This window comes from Sciurus carolinensis, chromosome 13 (genome assembly GCF_902686445.1).
Source record: "Sciurus carolinensis chromosome 13, mSciCar1.2, whole genome shotgun sequence".
NCBI lineage: Eukaryota > Metazoa > Chordata > Mammalia > Rodentia > Sciuridae > Sciurus > Sciurus carolinensis.
Genome location: NC_062225.1, coordinates 3,548,437 through 3,567,404, shown reverse-complemented (window position 1 = coordinate 3,567,404; position 18,968 = coordinate 3,548,437). Strand labels below are relative to the sequence as shown.

Here is an 18,968-nt window from a genome sequence, read left to right as displayed (position 1 = left end):
CGCAGAGCTCTGCCTTCTTGTCATGACAGCTGATGAGAGAACAGACGGTGACTTCTTGGGAACGTCTTCTCCTGGGCGTTGGGACTCCACAGGGCTGCGTCCCTGTGAGTGTCCCTCTTGCTGTGTGAGGGGGACATTGCTCGCTGGGCTGGGCGTCCCCCCAGGGGCTGCTTCCTGCCGAGTCCATGTGCCTTGTGGGTGGAGCTGCAGACCCCAGTGAGGCTCGGCAAGAGATCTGCTGTGCGAAATGTCACAGCGACTGGTGACTGCCCCCAGGGCTCTCCACATCCCGTCCCACCTTGACCGTTCCCGGGCGCTGCGAGCCTCGGTGGAACCCCACACACGGCTGCGTTCAAGGAAGTGCTGCTCGTACTAAACAACGTGGCACCATATCTTCTGAACACCTAAAACACCCTGATGGAGTCAAGTCGCATTTTCGGGGAGGGGTTGGAGGTCCACCCTCTGCCCTGGGCTGCAGAGAAGGTCGTCCGAGCGCCCAGCACACGCTCGCCTTCCGCTGGCGAACTCCCTGTTCCAGCTCAGAGGCGTGGACTCTGCTGGACCTTGCTGTGTGGAGTGGGGCGGGAGCCAGGGAAGAGTGGCCCCTGCCGACACATTCCAGGGACACGGAACAGAGGTGCAGCAAGCCTGCGGCTGGGCTGCAGCAGCAGAGCTCCCGTTGCTAGAGAGCCGCACGTCTGGACGGACCTCTGACTCTGCAGCCACCGGGGTGGCATTGGTGACCACAGGAGCCACTTCCCCAGCTCCCCGGGCCCGCTCTGCACACCCTCCTGTTGTGGGCCACCTCGGTGGCTGCCCAGCTCCTCCGTGGACGCTTATCCCAGCAGCAGGCCCACCTGGCCTGTCCCGGCCTCCCTTGCCCCTGCCCTCACCGGCAGCTGGGGGCAGAGCCAGCCCAGACGTGCTGGTCCCCTGCTGACCCCCACTCTGCTCTGTCTTCAGATGCCCAGTCCCTGGGGTCCCTCAGAAGGTGCTGAACCATTCAGCGCTGAGTGATTGGGTCTGTTTCTCTCCAGCCCTGGGGAGCCCTTCCAACTCTGGGGATTGGACCCAGGAGCAGCTCTGCCTCTGAGCTACGTTCTGCCCTGCTGTGGCCTTTGTTGTTATTGTTCATCCTGACCTTGAACTTGCAATCCTCCTGCCTCGGCCTCCCAACTAGCTGGGATTATAGGCGTGAGCCACTGTACCCGGCTGGTCCTGTGATTTCCACCTGGGTGGATGGTGAATGGGCAGGTCTGGGAGGGGAAGGTAGAGGGAGAGCCAGTCACCGGAGGGATGATGGACCTACCAAGGAAAGACGTGAAGGTGAGCCTGAGGGCTCAGCCGGTGGACACTGGGACTCTGAGTTGGGGATTCCAGAAAGTTCTCCCCACTTAGCAAGACCCCTTTCGCCAGCCTGGGTTAATTCTGAACAGGATCTTTGGCTCTTTGGAGAAAATGAAGTCACTTCCACTGTGAACCCATTTTAACACGGACGTAGTCCTTCGTTTTCATTTCTCATCCAGACCCGGGCCGTGGGGCACATCTGCCATCCTGCACCTGTCAGCGGCTCGGGAGGCTGAGGCAGGAGGATTACAAGTTCAAGGCCAGCCTCAGCAACTCAGCGAGGACCTAAGCAACTCAGTGAGACCCTGTCTCAAAATAAAAAATAAGAGTGCTGGGGATGTGGCTCAGAGGTTAAGTGCCCCTGGGTTCCATCTCTGGTATTAAAAAACCCAACTCCCTACCCCCCAATAAAATAAAAAACCAACCAAAAAACTGTACTTGGTCTATAGTAACATGAGAATAAAGTGCCCACTGTTCTCCAGTTTGGTGACTCAGGGGAGGCGTGCTTATGTTAAATTATTTTGAAGTGTTTGGGTCCTCCGTGTGCTTTTGGGCTACAGATTTTAAAATGTGTCAATCTGGGGAATGACTCTGGTGTTCAGGGTGTAATTTTGCTTTTGGTTATAATAATGCTTTATATGATAATTTCCCTGTCGTTTTTCATTACATTTTTGAATAGATACTACATTACATGGCTCATAATTTGAAAATACAAACCAGGGCACCAGGAAAAGTCTGCCTTGTTCGCAGGTCCAGCTTCTTCCCTGTCTTCTGAAATCCTGTCTTTACTTTCATGTCTCTTCTTCCGCGTTTCTTGTACAGTTATAGCAATTACAAACGCAGACTCTTGCCCCCTCTGCTACCGGCAGACTGTGGCGCCGCTCGCCCTGCAGCCCCGCCCTGCCGGCTGGTGGCCGGGGGCTTCCCTGTGCTCTTGTCTTGCCGTTCTCGGTCCTGGGAGTGAACGGGCCTGCATCTGCCTGCGTCTCGTGAGTCTGAAGACACCACCTCCGTGCTCGCTCCTCCCTGGGAGCTGTTGGTCTTCTTCCAGGAGCTGGCTGTCCACTGGCCCTGTTGCCCAGCGCCACCTGCCTCCTGGCTTTGCGTCCCCCGTGGCCTGCGACGCTGGGCGTCCTCTGAGTGCCTGCCTGCTGCCGCTCGACGTCTTTGGCCGGGCGTCTGTGGTGGCCCGTTGCCTGCTTCTGCACTGGCTGCCGTCTGCTCGCAGGCAGCGTGAAGGGCTCCTTGCAGAGTCTGATGGCAGTCCTCCATCGGACGTGTCTTTGGTGAGCGTTTTCTGCCTGTCCAGGCCTTGTCTCCTCCTCCTCTTGGCGTCGTCCTCCTAGCCATTGCTCTTTAGTCCATGGCGTTAAAGCTCTACACAAAGGCTCTCCTCTTGGGTTTTGAGCGCTCACGCCCGTCTTCCTCGTACTGGCGTGGGCCTTGCAGTCGGGGTCTTCCTTCCTTCCGTGTCTACTGCCTTCCCCTTGGCACAGCCAGATTCATCTGATAAACGTTCAGTGAGCACCTACTACGTGCCAGTCACCATGGGTACTGTGGATCCAGTGTTGAACAAGAAGGAAGAGATACCTGTTCTCTTTCGTCTGCCTCGAAGGGTCTTGTCTACTATAGACGTATTCATTTTAAAAGGGAGGTTTGCTTGTGGTTTAAAAAATAAAATAAAATGAAAGAGCGCGAAGGAGGATGTGATGGACGCCCCCTGAGTCCCGCGCCCCTGCGGGCTCCACACTTGACAGCTGGGGGCAGGCTGGACGGCCGCTCGGCTCCCCGGCCCGTGGGGGCCGAGTTTGCACGCAGGTTGCGTGCGCCTGGCGGGTGTGTCCTGGTGGAAGTCGGCCCTCCTTGGGGTGTGAAAGCTAAATCAGAACACCTCTATTCTAAGAAGTTCTGTCCCCGGAGGGTCTGCTGACTGTCACCTGCTGACCTCGGAGGTCACTCCTCACTTCTCAAAGTGTGTTCCTCAGAACCCAGGCTAGGATACGGATCTGAAATGAACGACTCTATAGTCCAAGGAGTTTGAGAGACACCTCCGCTGTCCCTGCTGGGGACTCATGATGTGTGCCAGGACATAACACACTGAGACCTGCAATCACACACCCTGTCTGCCCCGGCGTTCCCGAACTCTACCCTGTGGTCTTTGTTTCACGGCTGGCTTTGAACCCGTGCTCCTCCTGCCTCAGCCTCCCCTGCTGGGCTCGCGGGCGTGGCGCAGGCCTGGCCCTCTCCTGTTTTTGTGAGTGTGTGCTCACAGACACACATGTCTCATGCATTTTAAAAAGGAGTGTATTCGCACGAAAGGCAAACCTGGCCGATGCCCTGCACCTGTGACTAGAGAGGCTTCCGGGCAGGGGTCCTCCAGGGTGGAGAGATTCTGGTTGGCAGACATCCTTGGCGTCCGGCTTGGTGCCAGGATGTGGTGGCACGTGCCGACCCTTGTTTCTGACTGTGTGGCTGTGGATGGCCGTGCTCTCCGTCCCAGGTCCTATCTGGCCGCTCAGCAAACATTCTGCTTCCCCCTGGTGGCGGGTGGGGCCCGGGGCCTGTGTGTGCTGGGCAAGCCTCTACCACCGGGCCACACCTGGCCCAGGAAGGGCCCTCTGTGAGGCCCCCGGGACCGCAGGACCTCCTGAGAGGTGTGTGTCCCTCCTCGCGCTGCCGTGCCTCGGCTTGACGCACTGGGCCAACGGGAAGAGAGTGGAGGGATGCGTGCCACTTTCAGGGCGAAGCCTTCAGGGCCAGCATGGCTTCTAGTCTGTGTCTTTGACCTTGACCTTGAGGATGGAGGTAGGAGCTGGGCTGTCCCTTCAACCTGGGCCTCAGAAGAAGACATGGAATAAAATTCGCAGTTGACTCACGTCTTCTGAGCAATGTGGGTGAGAAAGGAACCTTGCTTGTGACCCCTGACCTTCCGGAATTGTCTGTCGAAGCAGCCTAACTGTGTGCGGGCTGACTGATGCTGGGAGGCGGTGCCGCTCTGCTTAGTCCCAGAGTCCCAGATGGCTCTGAGGATCGGCTTACCTCTTAACCGCGTCGCCTCTGCATTTGGCCTGGATCTACCTCCTGCTGGTAAAAAGCTCTGCCCGTGAGGACAGGGTCAGGACACGTGTGGCCACCGGGCGTCCCATACCCCCTGGCCCTGACGCCGGTTTCCATGAGCTCTCAGAAGGCCATGTGGCAATGTATGAAAAGGGTCCTAAACAACTCTATTTCTAGAAATCTAGCTCAAGAGAGTCGAAGAGAAACAGGGAGGTGCCTCATGGAGTCATTTGAAACACTGGAAAGTCCCTAAATGTCCCATGACAGGGAGGATATTTTATGCTACATTCCATTTGGTGGATATTATGAGTCACTGAAAATCGTCGTATTTTAGTATTAGTGGAATAAACAGGATTCTGAGCTATAGACATGTGTCGGTTCAAGTATATAGGACAAATTCAGGATCCTGCAGCTTACGACTTTGTAATTCCTTTCACTCACGTTATGTGAACAAACAGCCCTTCTGTCGGCAAATATATCGATATGTATAAAAAGAAAGAAGACCAGAAAGAAATGAGCAAAAATAGTGGTTTTCTGTGTTTGGCATTTTCTTTTCTGTACTTTCTACATGTTGCAAACATTCTATGATGAAGATGTGCTACTTTTATAATCAGACATAAGCAACTCTATTTAAAAATGAGGATCATTCTGGTCACCTCTGGGGCCCTGCCTCTGCTGTGGCTGCCCAGGGGCCTTAACTGGGACTCCTGGTCCAAGAATAAGCCTGTGTGTCTAATCAGGTCACCCTCCTGCCGGCCTAGAATCTCTGCTCAGTGCTGAGCCCCTGCTGCCGAGAGCCCCAGGGGACGTGCCCGTGGTTCTCCGAGGGTGGACGGCAGGCTCAGGCTGCTTCAGCTCAGTGTGAATCTGAGAAACCTGTGAACTGTCACCCCAGCCGAGCTGTCACCGTCATGCTGTTTCACAAGGCTTCTTTAAACACGCCTTGTCTCTTGAAGAGACAATGACTTGTGAAGCCGCGTCTCGGCCCCTGGGGACGATGACATTCCTTTGGTTCAGGGTTCTGCTGTACCAGGAAGCCGTCTTCCACCACTCCTGGTAGGTTTGTCCTGTGTCACATACAGTCGGGCCCCAAGGGCGACTGGTCAGCAGGCGGAAGACAGGGAGCGTTCTCAGAAGTTCAGTTTGTGTGAGCACCTGGACAGCCTCTGGGAGGGTCCCCCACAGAAAGGAGCCTGCACGCCATGACCTCTAGCGAGGCTGGCCAGGAGCGGGCAGCCCCCTTCCTGCCACTCCTGTCCTCTCCTGTGTCCCTCGAGTCTTTACCCAGGTTGGCCCTGGGGGTGGGGGCGGGGTGTGGTCAGGTGTGGGCACATCCTCCATGCTGGACGGGGAAGTTGCAATGGAGCAGGGGACAGAACCCGGGCCAGTCAGGGACAGGTCACCAGGACCGTGACAGGAACCGGGCTGTGGACAAAACAGCTTGGCACCCGCACTTTCAAAACTCACTGTTCACATGATCCATGTGAATGACCGAGTGGCTCCCGGGGCCTCGGAGCGTCCCTGGCTGGCCCGGCTGCTTCTGCTGACCTGCCCCTGCCCTGGTCACCCCCAGATGGCGCATTTTCTTCCTTGCTGATTCTGACGCTGTCCCTCTTCTGGGGCTGATGGGTTGTCCAGTGGGCTGGTTTTGAAGGAAGACCATCCCTGTCACCTGCTGGCTCACCCTCAGCCTCTGGGCCTCACTGAGGCCCCGAGTCATGGCCCCGCTGGGCTTCTCGGTTGTCACTGTGGCCACTGTCCGAGACTCCTGCGAAGGGGCCCTTTCACGGGTTGCTCCCACTTTCCTGTTCTCTGCTCCCCCTTGACTCCTGCCTCTCCTCGCCCCACGGCCTCCTGTGGCCACATCCGGGGACATCTGGGCCTCCTACGTGGCCTTTCTGCAGGGCTTGCCCTGCTCCTGGGGCTGGCGACCCTCCTGCTGTCTCTCCTGCGCCCCGCGTGGTCCCTCCTGGCCTAGACCTGCCCCGCCCCACCCCAGCCTTGCCACCCTGGGGCTCTGTCCCCCATCTCCTGCTCTGTCTCTTCCAGAGGGCCTCCCACTGCAGGGTCTTTGGCCACCGTAGATTCTGATGCCATGTCCCTCCTGAGATCCTGAGATCCAAATCCAGGAGGAACTTCCCAGGCAAACCTCGCTTACCCCCCTGACGTGAGTGCTTTCCTGGCTGTATGTGACCCTTGGTGTGCATGAGTTGTCACCGGCTGGCTGTGGAAGGCCAGTGGGCTTGGCCCCAGGCCCCACTGAGGGTGTGAACACGTGCACTTGCAGTAAATTGCGTTACTTCTCACACTTAGGAAAGGCTGGATTCTGAAACACCTTTCATCCAAGTTTCAGATCAGAGATTACAGTGCTGTGAACCCAAATCAGCCCCAGCCCCGGCCTCCCTGCTCAGGAAGTGGGGTCTCCTGCTGGTGTTTCTGGGCTGTGGCCTCCAACTCCAGGTCCTCAGCACCCCAGCCTCTTGCCTCTCCAGCCTCCCCAGGTCCTGATTAACCTAACAGCTCTGGCCAGCTGCCCTTCACACTGGGTACTCTATGGGCTCCGCACTGCCCAGGCCATCTGTGCCTTGGCCCTCAGCCCTCCCTGGCTGGGCCTCAGGGCTGCCGGGCAGGTGTGCTGGGGCCTTTTATTCCCGCTCAGACCTTGCCTTGGACTCTGCAGCTTCCTGCCCTCTGCCCGCCTGGCCCTAGCCTGACACATTCCTCCTGGTCAAGACGCGCTGCCTCCCAGCCTCCGTCTGAAGCCCTCAGGCTGGTCCCGAGGCCCCCAGGCTGCCGGTCTGGATGGAATAGCTGCTGGCCATGGGCGGCCCTGATTCACAGCCAGGGGCAAAGGAGGCCCTGGCCTCAGGGGCCAATTTCACCCAAAAGAGGGCCCCAGACAGCCTGGGGTGACGGTCTGTGGGGCAGCCCTGGCCTCCCGTCCCCACCTGTGCTCTCCTGGGACGGTTGGCATAGGCCGTGTGGGTGGCATCCTGTCCCCTGTTCATCCCACCCCTCAGCAAAGTGGCAGGCCCTTGGGGGTCCAGCCTGAGCAGGGTCAGTGACCGGCACGCCCTCTGCCCACCCAGGCCAGCATGCCTCCGGGCACACCCCCCACGGCGGGCCCACGCGTGCTGACGCACCCCAGGTTCCTGCTCACACGCACGGGCACCAGCCCCACTTCACATGCACCGAAGCCACATCGTGAGCGGCCAGCAAGGCTCCGGGTGTCTCCTGACCTCCTGACCTAGATCTGCCCCACCTCGGCCCGCCCCGCCCAAGGAGGGGGTGACCTCGCCCCGGGCGGGCAGGGTTGTTTCCGGGACGGGTGCCCAGGGCCTAACTGGGTCCAGGCCCTCCCAGCAAGTGGAGTTCACCTCTAGTCACCCTGGGACGGCCCCCCCATCCTTCCCAGAGCCTGCACTTGGGAATGTGGCCGTTGGAGGGGAAGACGGCTGAGCCCAGGACCCCAGCCAGGGGTCCACCACTGGGTCTGAGGGTCTGGCCATTGCCCCAGAAGCAAGCCCATGCTTAGCTGTCCCCTGCGGGCCAGGTCCTTTCTGCCCTGGATTCGCTGCTGGTTATGAGACGCCTACACTTCCTGAAAACCTCGTCCAGACACTCCTCTGGGGACTTCCTGGTGGACTGCTCAGGTCCCTGCTCAGTGTCCCTATACTCCTGTGTCAGGAAGCTGAGGAACTGGTTCCCCAGGGATGCTCCCGGTTCTCCGAGCTCACGGGGCTAGAAGCCCCCTCCAGCCCCAGGACAAGGTCCCCCATTGCTCGGTGCCACGGAGGAGCTGGAGTGACGAGCGGGGGTGACAGCCGTGCCCCCACGGGCTCCCTGACCTGGGAACCTCTGCGAGTGCAGGCAGCCGTGCAGAGCCAGCAGCGCTGGACCTCGACGCTTCTCAGGCGCGGTCCCTGCGGAGTTGAGGGAATGGCCGGCCTGCGTCCTCCTGCCCCTACAGGGACAGGTGCTGCACCAGGAGCTCAGAGGTGGGGTGGGCAGGGGGTCCTGGAGCACAGACCTTCCTTAAAAACGTCTCCAGCTGGAAAGGATTCAGTTATGAAAAGTCACAATTGAAAACCACACGGAGAACATCCCTCTGTCCTCGGCCAAGGCTTCCCGCTGCTGATGTTTTGTCCTGTTTTAGCATTTGCCCCCAGCCGGCGCGCGCACACTTACGTGTGCACGCATGTGTATGTGCAGGATCGTGATTCCTGAAGGTCGGTGACACGCATGGTGACCTTCACCTCAGTCTCTTGGTGAGCATGTCCCAAGAACAGGGACGTCTTCTCACACCGCTGCAGTGGTGGGTTCCCGGGGGATGGTTCCCTGGCCTGCCCTGCGTCCCATTCCTGCCCTATTTGCAGAGCCCCTGGTGGCCTCCTGTGCCCTGGGTGTGCCCGCCCAGGAGCCAGGGCCCGTGGGCTGCACTCGGTTGTCACGGCTCACAGCCTCCTTTGATCCAGCCTCGCTCTGTCTTTCATGACCCTGCAGAGTCAAGGGGCTTTTGTGAGGGACGTGGGCAGGGGAGGTCTTGCCTCGTTGGTGAAGTCCCCGCCCCTGCCTGGGCTCAGTCCTGCTGACTCCGGTGAGCATGGAAGGCCGCGAGCCCTGTGGCCGCGGCTCAGGGGCCAGGGATGGCCTTGTGAGAGCTCAGGGTCCTCCCCAGCCGCCCTCAGTTATGTGAGGGACTCTGCATTGGACGAGCGGCCCTATTGAGATGGCAGCCAGCGAAGACCCAGTGGAGACTCAGCCACAGCAACGGATGGGCGATAGGGTGTGGGTGGCGGGGTGCCGGCTACTCCAGCAGTGCCGGTCACACCAGGGCCCCAGCGTGGTGCCCTTCCCACCCCCACGGTGTCCTGTCCACCCTAGGAGATGGCCGGGGTGTCCCTGGAGAAGTGACCCGAGGAACATGGAGGGACGGCGTGTACCTGAGCATCCGTGCATGGCTGCCTTGCCCTCAGGTGCACGGAGGGTCCCAGGGAGACCCCAAGTCCAGAGATAGGAGAAGCAGGGGCACTTCGTACCCCTGCTGTGTTGCCTCGGTGGGGGCCCGGGACTTCTGGGTGACCTGTGGCCACACGCCCCTCTTCTTTCTCCTTTCGGACGTGAAGGGGAACTGCGCAGCGTGGGAAAGCTCCCAAAGGGGAACCAGGGGGTGGGTGCAGCCCGGGTCATGGGTGGAAAGGACTCCCCGGCCTTCTGACTTCTGCAGCTTGATTCTCCTCGGGGAAGCCTACCACAGAGAGCCTGCCAGCTGTCTGTCCATCTGCCCATCCCTCCGCACATCCCCAAGTCTGCCCATGTCGGCCTCTGCAGCGAGGACCCAGCCTCCTGCCTCCATACTGTCCGCAGCCTAGCTGTTGCTTCCTGTCGCTGCCAGGGAGGAGCAGCCCTGTAAACACCCCCGACCTTCATCCATTTGCAGGTGCTGGGCCTCCCTGTGCTCCGCCAGCTGCCCGCTCACAGGCAGCCCGCCTCATCTAAGCCTCTGGAGGCAGGCGGCTGGAGGGGAAGCCGCTGCTTTGTTGTCCACGGTGCTGAGGGGCCGCGGGCTGTTTGCGACCTGCCTGGCCGTCCCCATGGCTCTGCTCCGCGGCCCCTCCTCTGGCCCTGCGTCCTCTGATGTGGCGATAGCAGTCACGTGGCACTTCCACAGCTCTCCGCCTGCTTCTAGAAGGATTTCTTCTGAATTGGCCTTGGCCTTGAGCTGGGAAACGCCATGACCAGACTGTTAGGACGGGTGGACAGCCAGAGGAGGGCTCTTCTGAGGCATCGAGGACCACTGGCCCTGCCTCCTCGCTCCTCCACTCGCCTTGTTTATAAGACGCCTCGACTTTCCAGGCCCCTGAGGCCCCTGCAGGCCTGAGCCCCAGACAGGCAGGTGGCCCAGCGCAGAGAGCTGTCCATCCTTGGTCCTCCCTGCACTCTCCCGAACAGGGGGGAGATGCCTGCGCGTCCGCCGGCTCCTCCCTCCAAGGAGGGTCGGGTGCTGGGAGCCCAGTAGGGGCCATCTGGTCACTGGGGCCCGAGGTCTCTGAGGGAGAGGCAGAGGGCAGCAGCTGGGCCCTGCTGATAGTGTGCGGGGCGCCCTGGGAGAGACCGCTGCCTCCTCCTTGCTCCAGGGCCATGGCCGCCGCGGTCGGGGCAGCCGCAGGAGTCCAGCCAGGGGTCCAAGGCCCTGGCCTCTGATGCAGAACTGGCACCAGAGGTGAGATGGGCACTGAGTGGGGGCTGTGGGGGCCTCAGCCTGTGAACACCCCACAGGACACGGCGGCACAGTGACTCCTCCAAGTACAGATAGGGACAGGCCCTCCCTGAGCGCCACGGTCCCCCCTGCCAGGTGGACACACTGAAGGAGTCCCCATCGCTCCTTGCCTCCCTCAAAGACCTCTGCCCTTCACCCTGACACCGGACCTTGCACAGAGTGGCCCTGCTCCCCAGGTGACAAGCTGGCGCACTGGCAGCTGTGCCTCCACACTCCCAAGGATGGACGTGGACACCCCCTGCGTGGCGGGCAGCAGCCCGGCTCCCTGGACATGCCCAGGTGCCCAGGCCTGCTCCACACACTTGGGGTGCGTGGGACACTGGGACCTGGGGGACCCCTGGCTCCCCCTTCTTTCTGCTGCTGCAGAGGTGCCCGAGCCCCTCTGCTGGGTTCCCACCAGTGGGGGCCCGTCAACCGCAGCCTGCGCTGGGGAAGGTCCGCTGCTTCGGCTTCGACGTGGACTGCACCCTGGCGGGCAGAGGGGCTGGAGCGCGGGTGCCTGGGGCTGGGGAGGGGCAGCCAGCCTCCCACCGGCCGGGTCTGCCGGGCCCTCTGCAGCCTACAAGTCCCCGGCCTACGAGGCACTGGCCTTGGAGTTGCTGCTGGAGCACCCGGTCTGCATCGGGTACCCACGCGAGACCCTGCGCCATGCCTACGACCCCTGCTTCCCCACCAGGTGAGGGAGCTCGCCCGGCGGGGGGCTGTGGCCAGCCTGGCCCCCCCACAGCCCCCGACCCCTCTCCCAGGGGGCTGGTGTTCTATGCGCTCTATGGGGACCTGCTGAAGGGGGACGGGCTGCCCACGGCTTCGCCTTCCTCCTCAGAGTAAGGGCAAGGGGTGGGGGCGGTGCAGAGGTGTGAGGGACACCCCTCCTCCCCAGGGCAGAGAGCTGGAGCTTCCACCCCAGCAAGTTCAGCAGAGGGATGACCTTCAGCGCTCCCACATCCTCCCACATCCGCAGCACGCTCTTCAGCCTGCCTGTGAGGCCGTGGGAGGCGGGAGCCCGTCCTGGGCCCCTGTGGGTGGCCGCCTGACTCCCTGGGGCATGGCTGACTGGCTCTCCCTCCCAGAACCTTCCTCTGCGCCTGCCTGGTGGACTACTTCTCTGGCTGCTCCCGCTACACCAAGTGTGTCCCATGCCCTGCCCAGTCCTGGGGTGACCAATAGGACATGGCTGCTGCCCAGCAGCAAAACCCCAAAGTGGGGTCCCCACTGAGGAGCAGGGGCCCCTCCTGAGGGGTCGGGGGATTCCAGGTGCTCAGGAGGAGCTCCCTGCAGGAGCCGAGCCTGCTGCCTGTGCTGCCCCACGGGGTGTTCAGCACAGATGACTCCCTTCGGGGGGCTGGGACATGAGCCCAGCGGGGGACCACTCAGGCGTCAGCGTTGGTGACCACTTCAGGCCCACTTACCAGCTGCCCCGGGCCTCTCTTGGCCTGTCTTAGCTGTGACACCGGCTATCAGCATGGGAACCTCTTCATCATGTCCTTCCGAAGCCTCTTCCAGGATGTGACTGAAGCCATGAACAATGTCCACCAGGCGGTGAGTGGTCCAGGACCCCAGGACCTCTGCCCTGCCTGCGCTTGGCCTTCCTGGGCAACCTCCAGGCCCTCCCACCACCTCCCACCCCTCCTCCTGCTGAGGACTGTGGTCTGGGCTGCCCAAGCCCCTCCTGCCACCAGGACGCAGATGGACAGGCTCGGCTCCTCCTGCAGGGCTGCCTCAAGGAGGGGACCCTGGGGAGCCTGGAGAAGTGCGTGGAGGAGGACATGAGTGAGCGCAGGGCCAGGTGGTGACTGCCACCCCGCTCTCCAGGCAGCAGGCCGCCCGTCCCTGGTCATCCGCCTTCAGGTCACGCGGAGCTGATCCTGGTGCTGCTTGGGGTCTGCCCTGGAGGGTGGGCTGCTCAGCTTCCAGGGGCTGGAACCCTAGGAAGGGCTCCCGGGGGAACCCGGGAGGCCAAAGGCATCGTCTCCTCTGCCCCAGGCACGAGTCCCCATCCTGCTGGGGACCAACAGCAGCTACAAGTACACGGAGCGAGTGGCCGTCCCACTGCCCGGCTGGTACCCAGGTCCCGAGACAGGCCTGTCATGGCCTCAGGGGATGAACAGCTGCCCCATCTTGCACCTGTGGCCCCGGAGGGGGACAGTGGGGTGAGGGCCCGCAGGTCCAGCCTGAGCTCAGTGCCCTGACCACTGCCTGTCCCGCCAGGCCACCATGACTTACCTGTTTGCGGTTAGTGAGGTCAGTATCCTGGGTTGGGCTAGGGTGGGCTTGGCGAGGGCAGGGAGCGCCAGGCCTCCCGTGGCCAGCCCCACTCCAAGCGGGGCAGACAAGCGAGTGGTCATCTCCCACGGTGGCCTTGCTGGAGCCTCCCTGTGGGTGAGGGCAGGGATACTTTCGGCTTCCTAGACGGCCAGGGGGGCAGTTGGGAGTTTGGGGCGGGCCTGGGGTGCGGTGGGTGTGGTGAGGGTCATGTGCATGGTCCAGGGGAAGAAGGCCAGCAAGCCCTGGGCCCAGGTGTGTCTGCGTGTGTGAGTGACGTGTCCTGGGTCTCTCTGCTTGCGCTGTGGGGAGGCTGGAGGCTGATATAAGACCCCACCATGCCGACACCCACCTCCACGGGATCTCCTGGGCCCCCCCGAAGCCCACTTGGGTTGGGGATGCCGGGCTGCGGAGGTCTCCTGGGTCCTGGGCCCACAGGTGTCTCTTCCTACGCGAGGCGGAGCCGGGGGATGGCAGGGTCGGGTTTCCCAGGCTGTGTGTGTCCCCTGTGCCTGCACATGCCCCCCACCCAGGCCCTGGAGGCCCTACTTTGACTTGATCGTGGTGGATACTCAGCAGCCCTGCTTCTTTGCAGAGGGGACAGTCCTGAGACAGGTCAACACGGCAATGGCAGGTGCTAAGGTCCTGTCCACCTTGACAGTATGGTGGTTGCTGGAGGGGAGACTGCCCGCTCTTAGATGTAACCTTTGGTGGCCACTGCCCTCTGCTGCCCTGTCCCCTGTGCAGGGGACTACTTCAGGGCCCCACGGCATCCTACCTCCCTCACCGAGGTCGCTCCTGCCAGTCCCGCCCAGGCCTCCCTGACCAGCTGGGGGGCTGCAGTCCTCGGCTGAGGCTCCCCTCTGCCCTGCAGGACTCCGGGAAGCCCCGCGTGGGCACCTACACGGGGCACCAATTCTGCGCCAGCTACTCTGGAGGCACAGCCCTGGCCTGCCCGTGGCCCAGCAGGCCTGCCCTCAGCGGGCCTGTGTCTCCAGCCACCCACAGGGCGGGAGGGTTGCTCGTGTCCTCCCTCCGTGGGGCAGGCTCATCTGACAGGGTGTGCAAGCTGCTCACGGCGCGGGGAAGGACATCCTGTATATCGGGGACCACATCTTTCGGGACATCATCAAATCCAAGAAGCAGCAGGGCTGGTGGACTTGCCTGGTGGTTCCTGAGCTGTCCTGGGAGAAGGGTGAGCCCTGGGGCCAGTTCCAGCAGGGGGTGCTGGTCACCTTCACATCGTCCTGCCTCACCATCCCTCCCTTTTACTCGGCGGATTAATGGCGACCAGGAATCTTGTCCACCTGTGGTTTATGAAGGTAAATCTATTTAAAAACAAGGAAGCAGACCCAGAGAGGTGAAGCGGGTTGCCCAAAGTCACACAGGTTGTAGGGGCCAAGCTGGGACTCAAATCCTCGCCTCCTTGCTCCAGACCCCGCAGGTTTCTGGCGCCTGGGATTCCTTCCTCTTCCCCACCCTCCCACCTGCCCCGAGGCCTTTGGGGTGTGGAAGGTACAGGCTTTCCCACCCAGGCAGTACTTGAAGTCACCCTCGGGAGAGGGGTGCTGTGATCCCAGCCAGTTTGGGGTTTGTTCGAGAGTCTTTGCCCTGTGACTTCATGAAGGTCACCCGACTCCCTGAATGCTGTGGTCACCTGGCTCACAGGGCCTATGTGGTCCCCATTTTGCTCTGGGCAAAGTCTTATCTGACATAAGGGGTCATGACATTACAGCTGGGGGAGCAGAGACCCCTGGCGGGGGCCTGGCAGACCCACCTGTCACTCACCCCTGCTGCTCCCTGTCTGGTTTCAGTGAGGTCAGAGCAGCTGGAGAGGCTGGACGTGCACCTGGCTGACCCGTACCTGTGAGAGCCCTGGTCACTCTGGGCGTGCGGGAGGGTGTGGGGAGAGGGATGGAGGGCTGGCGCCCAGGCCCAGGCCTGCAGTGAGGTCTGAGCCAAGGCCAGGACACCAAGCCGTGTTGCAGGCTGGGCTTCCCTGGTAGGTTGGATTTGGGACCCACTGACCCCTTGAGACTTCACACCTTACGAGACCTCTGGGCCTTTCCCAACCCCCCCAGCATGGACTCGCTCCCAGCACACCCCAGCCTGCACCCCTTCCTCACCCTCCATGGGGGCTGGGGAGCTGTGTTCCCCTCCTCCACTGGCCACGTGGCCATTTCTGTACCAGGCATGTGGATGGGAGCATCTGTGGGCTGTGAAACATCAACTGCTCCAAGGAGATTCAAGTAAGAGCCGGGTGGTGATCGAGGGGGATGAACCCAGTAGGGGAGGGGTCCCAGGAGCCCAGTAGTCTGATTGACCCCAACTTCGCCCTGGCCTCGATGCCCGGCGCCCCCTGCTGGCCGGTGCTGCAAACGACAGCTGGCTCCTGAGAAGGGCTCAGACCACAGGCTTGCTTCTCCTCCTTCTGTCCTGCCATCTTCTCAGACCCCTCTCTAGGAGGGCCTGCCTGCCGGACTGCGGCTTCGTGTGACCAGCTAGCCAGCTCTGATCCAAGTCTGATCCCCATTCAGAGATGGGGCCTGAGAAAGTGTGATTTAGGACCAGTGAGCTGAGGGTCCTGGGAAAAGAGAAGGGAGGAAGACATTACCTGTGGGCTTGCTGCTCTGTCACTGGGCGATTCCCACACCCAGGCAAAGGGAGTCAGGCTGCCTGGCAACCCCAGGCCCAGCGGGGGCCAACGGCGAAGGTCCTTGTGGAGCCTTTTGCAGGCATGAGACAGGAAGCCCAGCCACCTGCTCACTCCACAGCCTGGGGAGGTGTGCTGGCAGGGACAGTCACCCTGACTCACAAATGAGGAGACTGGGGTGCAGAGAGGGGGAGACAGGTGCCCTTGGTCACCCAGGAGGCTCTGAAAGCAGGGCTCAGCTGTGCGGTGGGGCCCTGGCCAAGCCCTGGTTGTCGGGCTGTGGGTTTGGTCCTGGGAGGCCACTTTCTGGGGCCAGGCAGGCCATGGAGAGGGAAGCCGAGGGGCCTGTTGCAAAGGGTGGAGCTCCAGCTCTAAACGTGCGCGGTCGCGGTTGAAGCAGTAGCCCTCTCTGCAGGTGACACAGGCCGCAGTCCAGGAGGAAGGTCAGAGGGCTGGCCCTAGCAGGGGTGCCCGCCCTCAGAGAGTGCCTGGGTGCCAGGGGTTCGGGTCAAGGTGGACCGGGCTCTTCATTCATGATGCCGCCTCTGGCCAGAGGGTCACCGGGGAGCTGGACCTGTGCGACGGCACCATGGGCAGCCTATTTCGCTGCGGCCTCCGCCAGACCCTCTTCCCCAGCCAGCTGAGGTGCTACGCGGACCTCTACACTGCCACCTGCCTCAACTTCCTGCACTTTCCGCTCAGCTCGCTGTTTCGGGCGGTCCCAGAACTGGTGGGTCTCTCCGAATCTTCCTGCTCACCCCTGACTGTCCGCCTGGGAAGAGCCCACGGGTCCCCAGCCCTGCAGGGAATTTGCAAGGTTCCCCAGGCCCATCTTGCAGACACGAGGGCTTCGAAACCTTGCAGATAACTGTTTACAACTAAAACAAGCACAGGAGGTGCCCGTGCTGGAGACGCTCCTCAGGCCCCAGCTCCACTCCTGCTTTCAGGGGAGATCCCGCATCGCACGTCTCCTTGGTAGTGAAGCGGCCAGTCGCAGGGAGGAGCGTCTGCTGCTTCCACCTCCGGGAGTCACAGGTGGCCTCCGAGAGCAGGCAGCAGGTGGTACAGTAGAGGCTGCAATTGGACCCACACCCCCAGACCCAAGGATGCCCCTGGCTAAAATCCAGGAGGCAGAGGTGGCCATGACAGCACGGCGGAGCCACTGGCCCGGGGACTGACCAGCGAGGGGCTTCCCTGGAGCGTGCGCATGTCAGCCTCCCAACAGCCGCTAGCTTCCCTCTTCTGAGACGTAGCGTCTGGACCAAGGATCTGGACTTCCGAGTGGGTCTTCGGGATTACCTCCCTGCTTTCCCTGCCCTCCTCAGCTGCCCTGCAGATGTTCAAGAGGGGACCATCGATTGGGCATTGGGCTGGTACTCTTCAAAGGTTCTGCTCAGTACGACCCAGCAAAGGGAGTTTGATCGTCCTCATTACACCACTGTTGAAATCGAAGTGCAGAGGATCGAAATCAGTTGCTGTCACACAGCAAGGCCACAGGGCTTGGATTTGAACCCAGGGCTGTCCAACTCTTCTGTCCCCTACAGTGGCTTCCTCTCCGAGAAGGGCTGGGCTGGAGGGCTCCCATTGGCAAGGCAGGGTTGGGAGGTCCCAGGCATAACCCTCCGTGCTATTAGAAGTCCCAAGTAGAGGCTTCTAATAGAAGTAGAGACGGAGAAGGGGAATAAAGGACGCCCCCGAGTGGCAGGTGAGTTAAGAACTCCGACCTTGACTGCTGGCTTTTGAGGGAGTCCAGTTCAGTGGTCAACACCTTCCTCCCCCTGCAGCATCCTTGGCAGGAGCCTGGCAGCTGTGGGCTGGGGACTCTGCATACCTGAGGAATCCTGGGCACCTTCCCACTGATGGAGTTGCTCCATCTCCACTGTATTTGTCCCTGCAGATGCCACATGAGTCCATCTTGGAGCCAGAACAGGCCAGTCTGGATCCAGCCTCCTGCTTGCTCTCCTGTGGGCAGAGGGTGAGTGGCTGGGAGTGGTGAGTTCTGCCCTGCCCAGCAGAGCTGGGGGAGCTGCCTTGCTGGGCTGAGGAGCTCAGAGGCCTGGGGCTACCAAGGCCCAGCGCAGTGGCCACCAGCAGGGGCATCAGCCCTAGGGGATGTTGGGAGATCTGCAGGGGCTGGTTTGGTTTTCAACTGTAGTCATTCTTGGGCATTTATATGGAAACATGTATTATTATTAAACTCTTCATTTCTCCCTTATTAGAACATTAAGTCAATAATTAAAATTGTGTAGATAATTATATTATTCGTGAATATCAATTCAGACTAGAAAAGGGGAGAATTTAGCCATTGGTTTTCAAAACGGAGCATTAGGTCAACAGGCCACAGGTTCCTCAACAGGGGTGAGCTGCCTGCAGGTGCCCCGCACCGCTGCAGACCGCTGCTGGCCGGTCCCCTACAAACCCGTCCCTGGTGCTCCAGGCAGCAGTGGGGACAGGGAGCAGCTGTGCTTCAGGTCATCTGATGTTTGGGCCGAGATTCCCGCGGTCACGAGGGGCAGCCGTGGTCCCTGAACCCTGTACAGGGTCCTTGTTGCCACCCCAGCTTTCCTGGGGTCCCTTTTTGGCGGGGCGTTGCCCGGCCCCGCGTGTCCTTTCCGCCCGCGTGTTCCGGGCGCCCCCTGCTGGCCAGCGGCGCGGCGAGGTCGGCGAGGGCTCCGAGCGCCGCGCCTCGCCCGCCCCGCGCCCCGCGCATGCGCCCGCGCACCTGGCGGGGGTCCCCGGGAGCTCAGAGGAAAGCTTCCAGGGCCGCGTCCCTCCTTTCGTCCAGGGCGGAGGGTCTTCTGCTCGAGCTGTTTTCAGGTGACAGGAGAACCGCAGAAGGACGGAGAGGCGACCGGCAGGTCTTCCCCTTGGGACTCCTGCACCGGTGGAGTCCCTGATCGGCCTCCTGAGCTGCCGGTTCGCCTCCAGCTGCGTTCGCATTCTTTCTAGAAGTGTCTCTGTGCACTTGATTCTGTACCTATTAAATATAAGACCATGCTGGCGAAGATGGCCTCATTAGAGGTCTTTCCGCCGGGTCACTGAGGGAGGCTGACGGACACGACCCGGACGCCTTGGTGCGCGGGGCGCCCGTGTGCAAACGGACGAGCCCCTGCTGTGCCGCCGCGTCTCCGCGGTATCCAGCCCCGCCTTTGCTGTTCTGCTCCTGCCGTTGGTTCTGACCCTTGGCGCGGTGGCTGGCATTCTGTGCGGCTCAGCAGGAACCTCTGCGTTGGGAATGGCAGGGTGGACCCTCGTTCACCCTGGAGCCCTGGTCTGATGCTGCAGTCCCTAGTCTCTCTGGCTGCAATTGGCAGGTGCGCTGGCGTGTCTGTGGTCCACTGAGGACACCAGACCAGTGCTGGGAGTCAC

General features: G+C 61.4%; 1 protein-coding gene across 1 annotated transcript; it reads left to right on the top strand.

Moving 5' to 3' along the window:
• The first annotated feature begins 1,296 nt into the window (after positions 1-1,296).
• Positions 1,297-18,420, top strand: Nt5dc4 (5'-nucleotidase domain containing 4). Its single transcript, XM_053743294.1, is given in 18 exon segments — positions 1,297-1,326; positions 2,430-2,633; positions 11,051-11,159; positions 11,243-11,360; positions 11,431-11,474; positions 11,477-11,596; positions 11,599-11,644; positions 11,755-11,811; positions 12,127-12,223; positions 12,397-12,470; positions 13,480-13,588; positions 13,821-13,884; positions 13,993-14,031; positions 14,034-14,176; positions 14,772-14,812; positions 15,138-15,195; positions 17,497-17,574; positions 18,160-18,420. Coding segments are annotated over 18 exon segments (1,692 nt in total).
• Positions 18,421-18,968: the final 548 nt, after the last annotated feature.